This window comes from Malania oleifera, chromosome 11 (genome assembly GCF_029873635.1).
Source record: "Malania oleifera isolate guangnan ecotype guangnan chromosome 11, ASM2987363v1, whole genome shotgun sequence".
Taxonomy (NCBI): Eukaryota; Viridiplantae; Streptophyta; class Magnoliopsida; order Santalales; family Ximeniaceae; genus Malania; species Malania oleifera.
This window is the reverse complement of record NC_080427.1, coordinates 75573571-75591118: the sequence shown is the minus strand read 5'-3', so window position 1 is coordinate 75591118 and position 17548 is coordinate 75573571. Positions and strand designations below refer to the sequence as shown.

The window sequence follows — 17548 nt, the reverse complement described above, 5'->3', positions numbered from 1 at the left end:
AATCACACAGGCTGCAACTTACTAAATAATTTTATTACTGAATATTTTGCTGACACAACTGACTTTTCAATTAAATAACTGAATTAACTAAATTTAGTAGGTTCACTCACATGTATAGTGTCAAACAACCTTTTCAAGATTTGAAGACAATCCTCGGGTACCCTACGCCTTGATTATTACACCCTGGAAGTTACATCCATACTTCTAGGTTCACTAATGATAGTTTTAAAAGATTGAACTTGTGTCCCAAAAAAACTAGAGACTTCAAGAAGATTGATGAAATAGGCTCTAGTGTTCAGCAAAATATACTAAACATATACTACGAGCCTTGTTCAACCATAAAGGTGCAAGTCCTTTCAAATTCTGTGGCTAGTGCAGAACCTCAGACAAAGGTGCAAATCTCTGAGACTCACTAGCAGCATTATATTCTTGTTTATTGGACCCTTACAGTTTTTTTAGAACAAAAACTATACAAAACCAGATGCAGAACAGGAACAAACAAGCACAATTTTTTATTTTATTTTTTTACAAAAAATAAACAGGCAAATGAAAAGCCTTTATATTTGATCCAAGCATGAGCACTATAATTTTATGCCATCATATAATGGAAGAATCCGACTGAGCTTCTGTATTTGTGTTTTATAAAAACAACCCATATACGCTATATATGGTCTCACTCTTGTTCCAGGAATCAAAATCTGGGTCTTGGAAAGGTGGATGGCACTTTAATGAATTGTAAGAAAGAAGATGGATTGCTCTCCTGAACAGCACACTGGAAAGCCCCTCACACAGCGCCAAACGCTTAAGACTCCCACAGCTATGATGCGCTTACTGCTGCCGCAGACAAGAAACTTTGATCTTTCTGGAATCCGAATGTTGATGTTTATGTCCTTTACCAGCAATTTGGTTCTGTCAATATCTACTGGCCACAGCATTAAGAAAATTCTGGGTGCACATGCATGGGGTATTGATATCCTAAGCCCAGAAGGAATGTCTTACCCATATTACAATAAAAGAAATTACCTCAAATTAAGCAGCTACAGCAACAGCTTCAGATGCACCGGATGTTTCTAACCTGCAAATTTTGAGGCCAATTAACTCGTGTCAGAAAAAATTATTTGGACAAAAGACCATGGTTTTAAATAACGGCTGCGACTGTTACATAACAGTTTTTTGGGTTATTGATACCGTTACACACCGCGAAATTGGTGGGAAGAAAAATCACGGCTATAGTGGCCGTTACGGACCGCGACCGTTATGTAAAGGCCGCTACGGCCATTATGTAACCGCTAAAGGACTTACACCAAAAAAATTATTTTATTTTTTACTTTTTCTTCTCACTTTTTCCCTCTCTTTCATAAATCATTTTCAATATACCATGTGGTGAGAGGGGGAAAAGATTATAATGAGGATGACAATGATACAAAATTTACTATTTCTTTAAATACTAGCAAGAGATGCATTAATTAACAATTTGAAAATACTAAATTATTAGGAAAATATTTTATTTTGATAATATTAGTAATGTGATATTTATGTTCTATATTTTTCAACTTCAGTCTTCTTTCTTTCTATCTATTTTATATTTGTAATATTCATATGTCTTATATGTCTAATAGATTAATGGAGTGTATAATGTATTTTGTTTTATTAATTAATTTAGCACACATAAGAATTTATCATAGATAAGAACAATGAGAAGTATAATACACACACACACACGTAATTTTTCTATCGATGGTGGTTTAAAACAAATGTAAACTTGTTGCCCCTACCAAATAACTTAGTCACTCGAACTAAAGAATCCAAAATACACTAAAACTTTTTCTAAGGGTTAAATGCCTAAAACATGCAAGTACGCTAATATGCAGGTTGTGCGTGCTTCAAAAAAATTCACGGCCGTTAAACCCGCTTCCCATTATATAACATTCGCTACTCCTGCTTCCTGTTACACCCGTTACCGTTACGTTACCCTACCCGCTACCACGATTTAAAACCATGCAAAAGACACTCACCTCCCCTGAAGTTTGCAAAAAAGGTAGAGACCTCCCCTGAGATTTCAAAAATGTTACAGACCTCCCCTAATGTTTCAAAAATGTCAAAGACCTCTCTTGAGATTTCTCGAAAAGACAGAAACCTCCCCTTAAAAAACTTTTCTTTTCGTAAAACACAAAGAAGAGTTTGTATTTTTGATAAACTTGAGGGGAGGTCTTTGGAATTCATGAAACTTCAGGGGAGGTCGTTGAAATTTTTGAAACCTCAAGAGGGGTCAATATCTTTTTGCCCAAGCTCAGGGGAGGTTAGTGTCTTTTGCACAAATTATTTTTTGCAACATTTTTTAGGCTATGAATTGATCACAAAACAAACCAACAAAGCCATGCATATACATTAGGTCCTCACTTACCATTGTATCTCCTATGATGACTGAAGATTTCAACATTTAATAGGCCAAGGCTTAAAAAGGAATCATATGGGTATGTTCTAGTTTGCATCTAGAGCAACCACCTTAACTGGAGTATAAGAAAATGTCTTAATTGCTTCACAGTATGAATATACACTATTCTTTTCTCCTAATCGCTGCCAACTCTTTAGCAGCCCAACTTACGAAGAGTTGTAAAGAATGAACCTTCTTTTATAGATTCTCAAAACAAGATGAATGCTGGACAGAACAATGATGGATATTCATTGGCCCACAGACTACACTAGCTTAAGCTTACAAATGTGAAAGTTTAGAGAAGTGACAGATCCCTGGTCTGAAGAAGAAACTCATTCGACAATAATGAATTGGGGACTTAATTTGATACACATAAAACCCAAGGCTCTATTTGTTTACAAGACAATCATTGAAAGTAAAATATTTTAAACAATTTTTAAACATCTCAATAATCTCATGACTGTTTTAATACAAAGTACAAAATTTCTGAACGCATGGACTAATGAGGGGAAAACACCTAGAATTTTTAGAATGTGGTGAGGACACATTATGTTGAAGTCAAAGAAGCCAAAAACCAAGTCCTCAAGAATAATACCAGAATCAGCATCTAATCCCCTCCGAAATGGGGTTGTAATAATAAAAGTTCCAAAAAAAATTTATAATTAATGAAAATTAAATAATTGAGATTTTTGGCTGGTGAAATCTCACTAAACACACTGATGTGAACTGCCACAAACTGACCCCCGCACCACCTTCTTCCTCAAAACAGAAAAAAAGAGCATGTTTTTCAAAGTCAAAAAACCTACCCCATAGTATTAAACACTCATGTCCCAGGATTGTTGTAAATATTGATGCATTGTAGGGGATAAACTTTCAAAGTTGCACCTTCTTTTCATAACCGTAGTAACATTAGGTGGGTGTAGAATGGGCGTGGGCACAGATGTAGATGAAAGGAAGCAGGTAGATGTAGAAGAGTCAAAGATATTGGAAAAAATATTCCTACGACATAAAAAAATAAATAAGTCTAGATCCAACACAAACAAAAGTATATAAAAATATTTTCAAAAAACAATGCTGAGAACACACAAAATAATACTCTGAAATAGAAGCAAGCACAAGTAGATTGCTATAAGTTCATTCTTAATTGTCTGCAGAGGACCCCAGGCAATTCATAATAATTTGTTTTGAGAAGAAGTATACTTTTTTTTATCTAATTTCATGAGCCAGTAATTAGACACCACCCTTAATATTTTGTATCTAAGAAAGTTGTTCAAGTCAAAGATTCGAAGTATACCATCTTTACAGTAATGGAGTTTGCACAGGCATTTCACTACTCATCCAAAAAGGAAAAATGTTATGGTAATCATTGCATCTCAAGCACATGAATTTTCTTATGCCTCATATTAACTTTTATGTTCCTAATTAACCAATAAGTGGAGAAAGAACTAAAACATAGTTAATTAAAAAAATTCACTTCAGAATTTCCTCCTAGAAGTATGAGACAAATTAGCAATTTGAGGGTAAATTTAAACTAAGAAATAGGGATGGTACTTCAGAGCTCATTCTAGAATGCTTTTACAGTAACAGCATTCAGGATGAACAGAAATAAACCTAATCATTCATATGTCTGGGCACATAATTAAATTTCAAGTACAAGGGAACAAAAATAAAGAACTCATGAAATAAGTAGTATACCTCTGGATTCCTTCTCCTACTTCCATTCTAAGAAAATTCCTAATCTCCACAGTACAGCCCACCTCCTTAGATAAATTATTCAAGAGTGTCTGCAGGATTTTAAAGTCAAATTCAGCTCACATTTTGTTAATTAAACATAACTTACATGTGTCCACTTATTTGCTTCACGGATGCAAGAGTGCATAAGATATTAAGATCTATGCATGATACAAGACATGTTATGAACGAATGAATATTAATAAAATAATTAAAAACAAATAATAAAATGAAGTTTGGTAAAAGCTAAACAAAAATGGGGTGGTCTGGAACTTTTTCTTGAGATACAAATAGAAATATACCTAGAAAGAAATGAAGGATTATAAAAAATAAAATGAGAACATGATGTCCTCCAATGAAAGAAATAAAAAATAAAAGAAATTCCAAAACCAATTACAAAAGAGCTACCTCCCAACCCCTTGGCAAATCTGTTAAAAGTACAACAACAACAACAAGCCTTAAGTCCCACTAGGTGGGATCAGCTACATGAATCCTATTATGCCAATTCACCCAATCAAGAACATTTTCCTCCTCTAACTTATAAGTTATTAAATCCTTCCTTATTACCTCATTCCAAGTTTATTAGTCCACCCCTACCCCCTTTTAATATCAGAAACAATAAGTAACTCACTCATCCTCACAAGTGCGCTACTAGATCTGCGTTTCAAATGCCCAAACCATCTAAACCACCCCTCCCTTTTCTTGTCTTTGACCAGTGCTATCCCCAGTTTATTGCATATATGTTCATTCCTTAATTTTTTAAAGTTATACCAATCATCCACGTTAACATTCACATTTCAGCAACTTTTACTTTTTGTACATCTTTCTTAGTTGCCCAAAATTCTGATCCGTAAAACATGGTTGGCCTTATATTTGTCTAATTGAACTTTACTTTTTACTTTATGGGTATTCTACAATCACACAACACCTAACACACTCCTCCATTTTACCCAACCCCATTTAACTCTATGTATTGCATCCTCTTCAATGTCCCCTTTTGCTCGCATAAGGGATCCAATATATGGGAATCTACTAGTGCTATTAATTTCTTGATTATCAAGTCTAATCTTCTCTCCAATACTCTCCTTACGTTGCTGAAATTACATTTCATATATTCTGTTTTATTCCTACTTATCCTACAACTATTAGACTCAAACGGTTCTCCAAAGTTCTAACTTAGATTCCACACCACTCCTATTTTCATCAATCAAGACAATATTATCAGCAAACAAACACCAAGGCGTCTCATTTTGGATATTCCTAGTGAGTTCATCAATCACTAAAGCAAAAAGATAAGGAATCAAAGTAGAACTTTGATGTACACCTAATATGATTGAAAATTTTCTAGATTCTCCTCCTACAGTCCTAATGCTAGTCGTTACTCTATCACATATATCCTTACTGACCTCACTATATTTATTGTGGACTCCCTTCTTTTCTATAACCCACCAATGAACTTCCTTAGGTATTCTGTCATAGGCTTTCTCTAGGTCAATAAAAAACAAATGCAAATCCCTCTTCTTTTCCTTAAACTCATCCATTAATCCTCTTAAAAAATAAATAACTTCGGTTGTTGATCTCCCAGGCATAAAATCAAATTGATTCATTGAAACTCTCAGTTCCAGTCTTATTCTTTGTTAAATTACCATTTCCAATAGTTTCATTGTATGACTCATAATCTTAATTTTGAGATAGGTATTACAATTTTGAATATCGTCTTTGTTTTTGTATGAAGGTACTAACTTGCCATTCTTTTATTCCTCCGAAATCTTCTTGATTTTTATAGTAGTGTTGAATAGATTAGTTAACTACGTACTTCCTTTATCCCCTAAACTTTTTCAAACTTCAATTGGTATGTTATTTGGTCCTGTAGATTCCCACTTTCATATTTTAAATGCCATTAAAGCACTCTAATTTTGCTAATAAATCTCCTATTTTTAGTCTTAGCGACATTTGTCACTTCCAAGCTCAAGTTTTCAGTTTAGTTTTAGTTAAACAACTTATTAAAGTATCCCTGCCCCTTTTTCTTATATCATCTTCTCTGATAAGAACATTATCATTCTCTTCCTTTATACATTTTATACCACCTAAATATTTGTATTTTCTTTCTCTAACTCTAACAAGTTTATAAATATCTTTTTTCTCATTTTGCATTTAGTCTAGCATATAAAATATCATAAGCTCTATGGTTAGCTTCACTAATAGTATTTTTTGCATTTTTTCTTTCCTTTCTATACTCTTCAAAATTTTCTACATTTCTAAAACTCTGCAATGATTTATACCAGTTTCTTTTTGTCTTTATGACTTTTTGGACATTTTGATCTCACCACCAACTTTCTTTACTACCCAAGTATCTTCCTCTAAATTCACCTAAAACCTACCCATTCTATTCCACATAGTGTTTGCATTTACCTTATCCCCTCTTGTCCAATTACTCTCTTTAATCATTTAATCATTGAATTTTACTATATTTTCCGCCTTCAAGCTCCACCACCTAATCCTCTTGCATTGATTTTTGTTGCTCTTTCTTCCATTTTTTAGTATACATGTATAATACTAGGACTCTATGTTGTATAGTCAAGCTTTCACTTGGGGTAACTTTACAATCTTTACATAATAGGCAATCACTCTTCCTAGTTAAGAAAAAATCTATTTGGCTTTTATTTTGCCTACTCTTGAAAGTTCTTTTTATAAAGAGGGCATTCAATATAACCAAATCGTAGGACAAGGAAAAATCTAAAATTGTATCACTAACCTCATTTTTTATCTCCATATCCATGACCTCCATGTATCCTTTCATAACCTATATTATCTTTCCAATGTGTCCATTAAAATCAGCTCCTATAAATGTTTTTTAGACATTGGTATCTGTAGAGAATGAGAATGAATCAATTGTATATTTAATTGTGTATTCTTTACATACTCAGGTCCCTATTCAACATGTACATAGAGAATAATATATGGAAAAACAGAAGAGGACACAACTTGCAGTTGAGATGTGAAGTTTAGCTTAGCTTCGGTGGGGGTCTTAATTTATAGCCTCTGGCTTGTGGCAAGATCTCATGGTAGGTGGTCGTCATTCACCAACCGTAGCCGTCGTTCACACTGTAGGGATTTCTACACTCCCCCTCAAGTTGGATCATAGATGTTGATTATATCCAACTTGCCAATGAAATCCTCAAAGTGTTGCCGAGGTAGTCCCTTGGTGAATGTGTCTACAATCTGCTCCTTAATAGGGACATATGTCATGCAAATAGTTCCTTCTTCCACCTTTTCTTTAATGAAGTGTCTGTCAACTTCCACATGTTTAGTTCTGTCATGCTGGACAGGGTTGAGAGAGATACTGATAGCTACCTTATTTTCCCAGTACAACTTGATAGGTAACTCTAACTCAGCATGTAGTTCTTCCAATAGCCTCTGCAGCCATAATCCTTCACATATTCCTTGAGCAACAACTCTGAATTCTGCCTCTGCACTGCTCCTTGCTACAACATTTTGTTTCTTGCTTCTCCAAGTGACTAGATTTCCCCATACAAAGGTGCAGTATCCATTCGTGGATCTTCTATCCTTTATAGAGCCAACCCAATCAGCATCAGTGAATATTGTCACTTCCTTTTGCTCACTTCGCTTGAACAATAAGCCTTTCCCTGGAGATCCCTTTAGATATCTTAGGAACCTAAAGGATGCTTCCTAGTGTGCTTCTTTTGGAGATTGCATATGCTGAATTGCTACACATACTGTGAAAGCTATGTCTGGTCTGGTATGTGACAGGTAGATTAGTTTGCCGACTAATCTTTGATATTTCTCCCTATCTACTGGCTTCCCAACATCTTCTATTCTTTTTCCAGCTTCAATAGGTGTGTCGCTTGGTTTGCAACCTAGCATGCCTATTTCGGTCAGGAGATCAAGGGTGTATTTTCGTTGTGAAACACTAATTCCCTTCTTCGATCTAGCTACCTCTACCCCTAGAAAGTATCGCATTTGCCCCAAATCCTTCGCTTCGAATTCTGTGGCTAGAACTTTCTTCAATATTCCCATTTCCTCAATGTCATCTCCGACTACATACACAATCAGAATAGTCTTCTTCCCAATTTTTTGTTTGAAAAACATAGTATGGTCATGGCTGGAGGTGCTGCTGCTACCACTGTCAGAATGGTTGCTTGCCACGGCATCCCACACCTCTTTTGCTGTGGGCAGGAACATATATGTTTTCCTGATAGTTGGCTTCATGGAGTTGATAAGCCATGAGGTAATCAAGGAGTTCTCTGATCTCCATTGCTGGAGTGCCACAGCATTCGTTGAATTAGGTTTCTTTGAGTCGCCAATAAGATGCCCGAGCTTTCCTTTACCGTCAACTGCGAGTTTCTTGGACTGGGCCCATTCTCGGAAATTCTTCCCATTGAGTTTTTCTACCAATAGTTAAACAGAAGAGCCATCTAGTCCATTCGAACTAATGATGGCATTGGTTCGACTTGTTTGAGTCTCTGAGGTTGTCGACTCTCAACTGTTGATGGAGTTGTCCCCCATAGTTAGCTTGGTTTAGGAAAAAAACAGCTTTGATACCATGTAGAGAATGAGAATGAATCAATTGTATATTCAATTGTGTAATCTTTACATACTCGGGTCCCTATTTAACATGTACATAGAGAATAAAATATGGAAAAACATAAGAGGACACAACTTGTAGTTGAGATGTGTAGTTTAGCTTCGGTGGGGGGTCTCAATTTATAGCCTCTAGCTTGTGGCAAGATCTCATGGTAGGTGGCCGTTATTCACCAATCGTGGCCGTCGTTCACATTGTTGGCCGTCATTTACCAACCGTGGCCGTCATTCACACTGTAGGGATTTCTACAGTATCCCTAGTACAATACCATCCATATCTTCCCAAAATTGTCTCTCACGTTTTATCTATTAAAAGTAATACCTTAAAAACACCCTAGAAGTCAAAGCCCACAAAGAACCAAGAACGACAACTCTTTCCCACAAGAAGTTAGAAGGCACCATCTTTCAATCCATAGAACCCACAAAATTGCAGCTCAAGCACAGAACTCATGCCAAAACCCCGGCATCCATACCATCAAAAAAGAAATTGAGCCTGCAGAGATCTCTACATCTAATCAGAAAGACCGAAAACATTACACTAAAGCTGTCTAGCCACCTGACAATGAAGAACCTTTCTAGCACATGTCTCTTGCCGAACTCTCAATGCTTACCCTTCCCTTTTGATTACCTGGGTAAAAAAATTCTAAACACAACTAATCCAAAAAATTCTACAACTCTGCACTGCTAACTCCATTTTCCAGTGTAGTCTGATCCTAAACAGTATACTAAACTACCAGAGAACAAGGAAATGGAAGAAAATGATCACCTTTGCTACCTTGAATTCCTACATGCTTCGGCACTAAGACTCATTTATCTTAACCCGTTCACTAATTTTCGAGATCATTAAAAATAATGGCTCCTTTTCTTCAATTTTGAAAAGCTTACCAAGTTTGGAAATTCAAAAGGACACAGATTTTGATCATTAGTCTCTACACAACCAAAACTTTGAAAGTGTAGGAAGGATGCTACTATAACTACTAAGTGGTTGGACAGTAACAGTGGCACTTACTTGGTGAAAGTGTTCTTTAAGTGCCTTAATGCAAGGAGCAGAATGTTTTTCATGTGGAAGGTGGTAAGGTGGTTGTTCTCGCATCGAGGTTGTTTGAGAGGCCATCTCTTAGAAGGAGAGAAATAATCTAGGTCAACCAGTGTTCCATGCAAAGATTAGGAAAAATGCGTTAACCACCTTCTTCTCCATAGCAAACGAGATCAGAGATCTGTTGTGCTTCATTTCATAGTGGTTTGAGGTAGGCTGGATAATGGCAAGCTCTATTAATTCAATTTTGCATCGTTAAGAAGGGAAGAGACAAAATAGTTTGAAGTACCACTCTTATATGCTTGAAGTAGCATGTTTGGATGCCCCTTTGAGGCCATTCATACTTGGATTGGAATCTCTTTGTGCCCTTTATCAATAAATAAATGGATGGTGATGCTTGTCAATGATTTAAGTTCAATGTTTGGAAGGGACAATTTAGGCTTGCCTCAAGACAAGGTGTATGGAAAACACTGAGGCAAAAACACATAATACAATATGCTAATGAAGGAGAGAAGATATCAGCAACACAGCCCTCTCTTGCCTCTTCTCGCATAATTGCTCCTCAGCATCATGGCTTCCATAGGACATGAAAGGAGGGGATTGTGTTTGATCCATTCAAACTTTCAATCAGAGACTTGATTAGTAGGAAAGGGTGATTTTTCGCTTGTTCTCAAACATAACTCATCTCGTAACTAGTGGTGGAGGTTTTCTTTGGTAGCAGCTAAGTGGTTTTCTAATGGATTGGCAGCAGTTTTTGGAAGGCTGGAAGGGGATTTCAAGGTGTTAAAAACAAAGCTTACACATTTGCACAGAAGCTGTGGACTTTGCACTTTTTAGGTTTGTTAGAGGTTATATATGTCTTTTAGTATTATTATTATTGAGTGTGTTAGTATGTTAATTAGTAAGGTCTATTATTATCATTGAGTGTGTTAGTATGTTAATTAGTATGATAAATATTTGGCAATGAGGTGTGTGGTACAAGTTCTAACTCCTTTCCAAATGGCTATAGGTACATCAAGGTCAATAGATTGATCAACTAGAAGTGTAGTAGAAGGATTACCTAGGATTTTCAAATGAGCAGTTTTTGGAGGTGATGATTGATTCTGCTCTGAAATTGTGGGATACTTAGTATTAGAACGATATCTACCTCTAGTATAAACACGAAGCTCATAAGAGGGATTATTCTATAGCAATTCTCCCCCTGTTTGGGATTCCCTTATGCTTTGTACATGCCGATTGGGATTTTCATTTTTTTCACTATTTAAAATTTCAATTCCTCGAATGTTTTTCAGAGGGATGTCAATGTCAAGGAAAACATTAGGGATTGGTATAGAAGTTTGCCAAAACTAATCTTCACTACTCTCTTTCTCCCCCTGAAGATAAGTTTGGTTTAAGTAAGACTAATTTTCAACAAAAATGACATCCATACTGATGTGAATTATTTTTGTTTTTGGATTCAAACATTTGTACCCTCTCTTATTGGGAGCATATCCAAGAAACACACATTTTTCAACCCTAGGATCAAGTTTAGATCTAAGATGAGCTGGAATATGAACAAAAACAATGCATCCAAATACCTTTAGAGGCAGATAAAAAATTATCCTATTATCAGGAAATGATTTTTTTCGACATGCCAAAGGAGTGATATACTGCAGCACACAGGTAGGCATTCTATTAATAAGGTAACAAGCAATTAAAATAGCATCCCCCCACAAATATTTAGGAATATGCATAGAAAGCATTATAGCTCGTGCAACCTCACATGACGATTTTTTCTTTCAGCGATGCCATTTTGTTGTGGGGTGTCATGACACGTGGATTGAAGTGGAATCTTTCTTCTTTCAAAAAATTTCCCAAAAATAGGTTGAAATATTCTGTACCATTATCCGTATGAAGTATGCTTATTTTTGTGTGAAATTGATTTTCGATCATACTATAAAAATTCTTGAATAATATTTCAACTTCAGATTTTCCATGCATCAAATATGCCCAACAAATCTGAGAATGATCATCTATAAAAGTCACAAACCATTTTTTTCCAGATGAGGTAGCAACCTTGGGGGACTCCAAACATCACTATGAATCAAATAAAAAGGTTTTGATGCACGGTAGCCTTTTGAATTATAAGGAACTCAATGACTTTGATAAATGACAAACGTCACAATGAAGAGAAGTACAATCCAAATTTTTAAACAAACTAGGCAACAGGATGCCCTAATCTTAGATGCCAAAGCATTATTTGATCACGCACAGGGATTGAACTAGTACTACCACTCAAGCCCTGAGCTTGTTTATTGCTGAATAAGGTATCATCAAAATAATAAAGGCCATCGATAATCCTAGCACTGCTAATCATCGCCCCCGAGTTCTAATCCTCAAATTCAAAGTGAGAATCAAAGAATATGATACACAGTTAGAATCACAAGATAATCTACTAATAGACAGAAGATTGCAAGTTTAGGAACATGAAGGACAGATTTAAGGATAATAAGATTGAAACAATTGAGATATAATGGTCATATGGTCAGATGCACCTGAATCAATAATCCATGGTGCAAAGGCTAAAGAACTGGAATAGGCACTCGACATATTACTTGTTTGGGCCAAGGAACCAATAGGAGTACCGGATATCGGATTGGATTTCAGTAGTTATAGAAGTTGATCCATCTGCCAAGAAGTTAGAACATTGGTTTGGGCTTCATTTGCTCTAGGAATCACTTGGTTGTTTTTAGGTCCAAGTTTGCTGCTCCTCCAATTTGCTAGTTTTCCACATAGTTTCCAGCAGGTTTCTCGGGTATGGCGTGGCCTATTACAATAGTCACATCATACTCTAGATTTTTTATTGGGACATGACCGTTGTACAAAGGCTATAGCAGCAGCCAAAATAGTAGGATTAGCAGCAACCAAAGCCGAGTTTTCCACTATTCCATCAACCCTTTTTTATTTAGCATAATATTCCGATGACAATCTTCACGTCTCACTTCAAAAAATACCTCTCCAATTGGAGGCAGAGGTTGTCTACCAAGAATCCTCCCCCTAACCTCATCAAACTCATCATTGAGTTTAACCACAAATTTAAAAATTCATGCATTTTCCACCATCTTCTTGTTGTAGCTACAATCATCAGGGCACTTCCATTCATAATCTTTGAATAGATCCAAGTCCTGGCACAATCCCTTAAGGACATTAAAATACTTAGTCACACTGTCTTCCCCTTGTTGGATCTTGCCATTTTTTTGTTGCAATTCAAAAATCTGAGAATAATTTCCAAGGTCAGAATACATCTTACTAACATTATCCAAGAGTTCTTTTGCAGTAGGATAGCACATGTAATTAGCACTAATATCTTCATCCATTGCATTCACAAGCCAATCCATAATCAGGGAATTTTCTACATCCCATATAGCATATGATGGGTCTGCTTTGTCAAGGGCCTTGGTTTCACTAGTGTGGTACCCCACGGATATACATTTGAATTGACTGAGACCATCTCAAGAAGTTGGCTTCATTGAGACAGATATTTGTGATTTGGACTAAATGGGATTCGATATGGGCTACTTTGGTTTCAATTTTGGTGTTGACAAGAGGTTCAGGTCTGGCCATGGTGGAAATTTTGGAAATTTCAGACATAATGGATGCTGAACAGGGTCAAGGAAATAAGGCCTAGGTTTTAGAGGCTATGGCTGCCGAAAGGAAAAGAAAACCAGGCTCTGATACCATCTAGAAGTGGAGAAGGATTGAAATAGTATTTCTTATTAATTTAAAATATGGTGCAATCCGAATGTCTTATAGACTACAAGGATAATTTAAAAGGAAAGAATAATAAAGGAAAGAATGACAATTGCTAACAAATCTACTAGAATATATCCTAAGAATATATCCTAGAGTTGCTTCCTGAGTCAATAAACGGGCTGCAAGCCCTTTTATGTTAATTCATTTAGATGTCTAGGGTCTTAGTAGGGTTGTGTCCAAGTTGAGTTTCCAGTACTTTATAACCTTTGTGATGATTATTCAAGAATGACTTGGTTATATTTAATAAAATATCATTATGAGTTATTTCATGTATTTTGTGCCTTTGGTTTGAAATAAAGACTCAATTTGGTATGCCAGTTCGAATACTTTGAAATTATAATTCTAAAGAGTTTTTCAATGCACAATTCACTACTATATGACTTAGTTTGGTATTGTTTATCAATCATCATATGCCCACACTCCTCAACAAAATGGGTTGCAGAGCAAAAAAATAAAAATCTTCTTGAAATTATTTGCACCTTAATTTATCAAATGCATGTACCTAAAGTGTTTTGGAGTGAATGTTGTACTTACTGCTTGTTATCTGATCAATAGAATGCAATCCTCTATTCTTAGTGGTAAAATTTCCTGCTCCATTCTCTTTCCTAATTCACCTTTATTCTCCCTTCCCCCTCATATATTTGGGTGTGTGTCCTTCGTTCACCAACTAACTCTTGGGGTGGACAAGTTGGATCCTTATACTATAAAATGTGTCTTCCTGGGCTACTCATATACTCAAAAGGGATATTGTTGTTATAGTTCTATGCTGCATCGCTTTTTTGTTTCTGTCGATATTACCTTTTTGAGTCTACACCTTACTACACCTAGTAACTAAGCGCTTTTGAGCTCAGTGAGTCTCTTCCTTTGCCTAATCTTCCAAATTCTACGTTGTCGTCCTTGCCCAACCAATCATCCGAGTCTCCATATAGTTCGAGTCCTTCTCATTGTCCTAATCATCCTAATTTGTAGGTGTATTCATGACAATGGCTCCAAGAGAGCCCCCTCTTAGTTCGACTACCATGCCTCTGGTTTCCTCGTCTAATGATCATACTTCCCATGATGTTGATCCTCCTATTGCTGTTCGGAAAGGTAAACACACAGGTACTCAACACCCCATTTCCAACTATGTTTCTTATGACTCCTTATCACCCTCCTATTATTGTTTTGTTACTTCTCTATCAACTATTACCCTTCCTAAATTTGTTTCGGAGGCCTTAGCTGGCCCATTCTGGGTGGAGGGATGCTATGGTTGAAGAGATGAACACTTTACATGACAATGGTACTTAAGACTTGGTACCCCTTCTTCTTGACAAGTTTGTGTTTGGTTATCGCTGAGTTTACACTATGAAAGTCAACCTTGATGGTTCTGTGGCTCATCTAAAGGCCCATCTTGTTGCTAAGGGATACACTCAGGTGTATGGCCTTGATTATTCTGAAACTTTTTCTCCGATTGCCAAACTTACATCAGTAGGTATGTTCATCTCCTTGGCTACTACTTGTCACTGGCCTTTGCCTCAGCTAGATATGAAAAATGTCTTCTTGCATGGTGACCCTGAGGAGGAGGTTTATATGGAGCAACCACCTGGATTTGTTGCTCGGGGGGAGTCCGGCTTAGTGTGTCGACTCAAGAAGGCTTTATATGGTTTAAAATAGTCTCCCAGAGCATGGTTTGGTTGTTTCAGTGTTGTAGTACTTGAGTTTGGTCTTCGACGGTGTGTTGTGGATCATTCCGTGTTTTAACATCATACTTCATTGAGTAGGATCCTTTTTGCTCTCTATGTGAATGATATTGTTATTACAGGTGTTGATGATAAAGGTATTCAGAGTCTCAAACTTTTTTTACAGACTAAGTTTTAGACCAAAGATTTGGGACCGTTGAAATACTTCTTGGGTATAGAAGTATCTAGATCTTGTATCTAAACTGTTGTGTCACTGAGGCAGTATGTTCTTGATCTGTTGGATGAAATTGACTTGTTGGGATCTAAACTGGTTGATACACCCATGGATCCTAAAAGCAAGTTAATGTCGGATAAGAGTGATTTGCTACCTAATCTTGGACAATACTGGAGACTTGTTGGAAAGTAATTATATCACAGTTACTCGTTCGGATATATCTTTGCTAAGTGTTGTGAGTCAATTTCTAGATTCTCAGACGACAAGTCATTGGGATGAAGTAATTCGCATCTTGAGATATCTCAAAGGTGCACCTAGGCGAGGACTTTTATATCATGATCAAGGTCACACTTATATCCATGTAGTCTTTTATATCGTGATCAGGGTCACACTTATATCCATGGATATATGTACGCAGATTGGGCTTGATCACCTTCTGATTGGAGATCCACCACCAGGTATTGTATCTTGGTTGGTGGTAATTTGGTTTCTTGGAAGAGTAAGAAATAAACTGTGGTGGCAAGGTCAAGTGCTAAATCACACATAAAGCTATGGCTCACATTGTGAACTTGTCTAGTTGAAGAACATGTTGGAAGAATTGGGTTTTTCGCATTCTCATCCTATGAAATTGATGTGTGACAATTAAGCTACTCTTGATATTGCCTCCAACCCGGTCTTTCATGAGCTGATGAAGTACATTGAAGTTGATTGCCACTTTGTTCAGGAGAAACTTGTGCAAAAGCTCATTACAACGGCTTATGTGAAGTCGGACATGCACCTTGATAATTAGTTTGCCAAAGCATTGAGGGGTGCTCATGTTAAATTCATTTGTAACAAGCCAGGAGCATATGACATTTACGCTCCAACTTGAGGGGGAGTGTTAAAGGTTATCTATGTCTTTTCGTATTATTATTATTATTATTATTATTATTATTATTGAGTGTGTTAGTATATTAATTAGTGAGAGTTAGTAAGAGTATTATTGTCATTGGAATGAATTTAATTTGTGTTATAAATAGAGCAAGAGACCTATCTTCAAGTTAGGTGATTCATTTTAATCAAATCTTAACAAGGTTAAAGCTTATATATTTTGAGTTCGTGTACTTTTAAGTCAAATTTGATCTTAAACTGGGATAGAAAAAATTTTAATCACATGAATATATGAAAGGATTCAAGAATGCTCTAATACAAGGAAATCACTAAAACTCTTGAACCCAAACCCATCCATAATAATAGAATATTGTATTTGGACAATGAGCAAACTTTGAACTCCATAACGCAATAATTATCTCTTGGCATGATTTACTTGAATGATCTAAGTTCATATGCTTAGGCTTAGTTTGGCCCCTGTAGCTTTTCAAAACAAATTGATCAAAGTTGAGGTAATTGAAGTTCAATGGATAAAGTGATCAAAGTTGGATGATGTTTAGGACATCTAAAGTATTGAATCAAAACTACCTATGTTGGGTCAAGCAAGTACTAATGCAACTAGGCCATAAATCACTTCATAAGCAAACATCATTTGCCCTCTCTCAGATGTATGCAATTGCCCACCGTCAAATGGGTGCCCATCAAGTAAATTGATAAAAAACCAAGCGTTCGATAGACTAGATGTATTTGATTAATTAAAAAAAAAAAAAAAAAAATTTAAACAGTCCATAGATTTATGAAGAAAGGAAAAAAAAAAAAAGGCAAAAAAGGAGAAAACATGTGCTTCAACAAGATGAGGGGGAAAAAAAAACATCAGTCCTCGTTGAAGGAAGTATATTGAAGATTGAAAACAGGTGCAGCAAAAGCCCAAGCAGATGAAAAGGGAAATCACTCCATCCCAAATCAAATCCCTTGATGCAAATTGATAAAAAAAAAAATCCATCTCTTTTCTTCCCTAAGACCAAAATAAAAGAAAAGTGTATTGACACAAAACCATATGATAATTACTTTTTTAAAACCCAACAACAAAAAACCAAGCCTTGAGTCCCACTAGGTGGAATCAGTTACATGAATCATTTTCCATCAATTTACACGATCATGGGCAATTTCCTCCAACATATTTAGGTCTA

The 17548-nt window shown here is 36.1% G+C and overlaps 1 protein-coding gene across 18 annotated transcripts in view; it reads right to left on the bottom strand.

The window, feature by feature from the left end:
* Window positions 1-491: 491 nt before the first annotated feature.
* LOC131168066 (elongation factor Ts, mitochondrial) overlaps window positions 492-17548 on the bottom strand; it is an 87120-nt gene continuing 70063 nt past the window's right edge. For 5 of the 18 annotated variants that reach the window (XM_058127244.1, XM_058127241.1, XM_058127247.1 and 2 more), the window contains 3 exons: window positions 4130-4218; window positions 1024-1075; window positions 492-890 (listed from right to left, as the gene is read on the bottom strand). In XM_058127244.1, coding sequence (XP_057983227.1) covers window positions 1030-1075; window positions 4130-4218 — 135 coding nt within the window. In that variant the 3' untranslated portion in view covers window positions 492-890; window positions 1024-1029. Of the gene's footprint in view, window positions 946-1023; window positions 1076-4129; window positions 4219-17548 lie in introns of all 18 variants that reach the window. The other 13 variants (XM_058127242.1, XM_058127243.1, XM_058127252.1 and 10 more) reach the window with 7 other exon arrangements.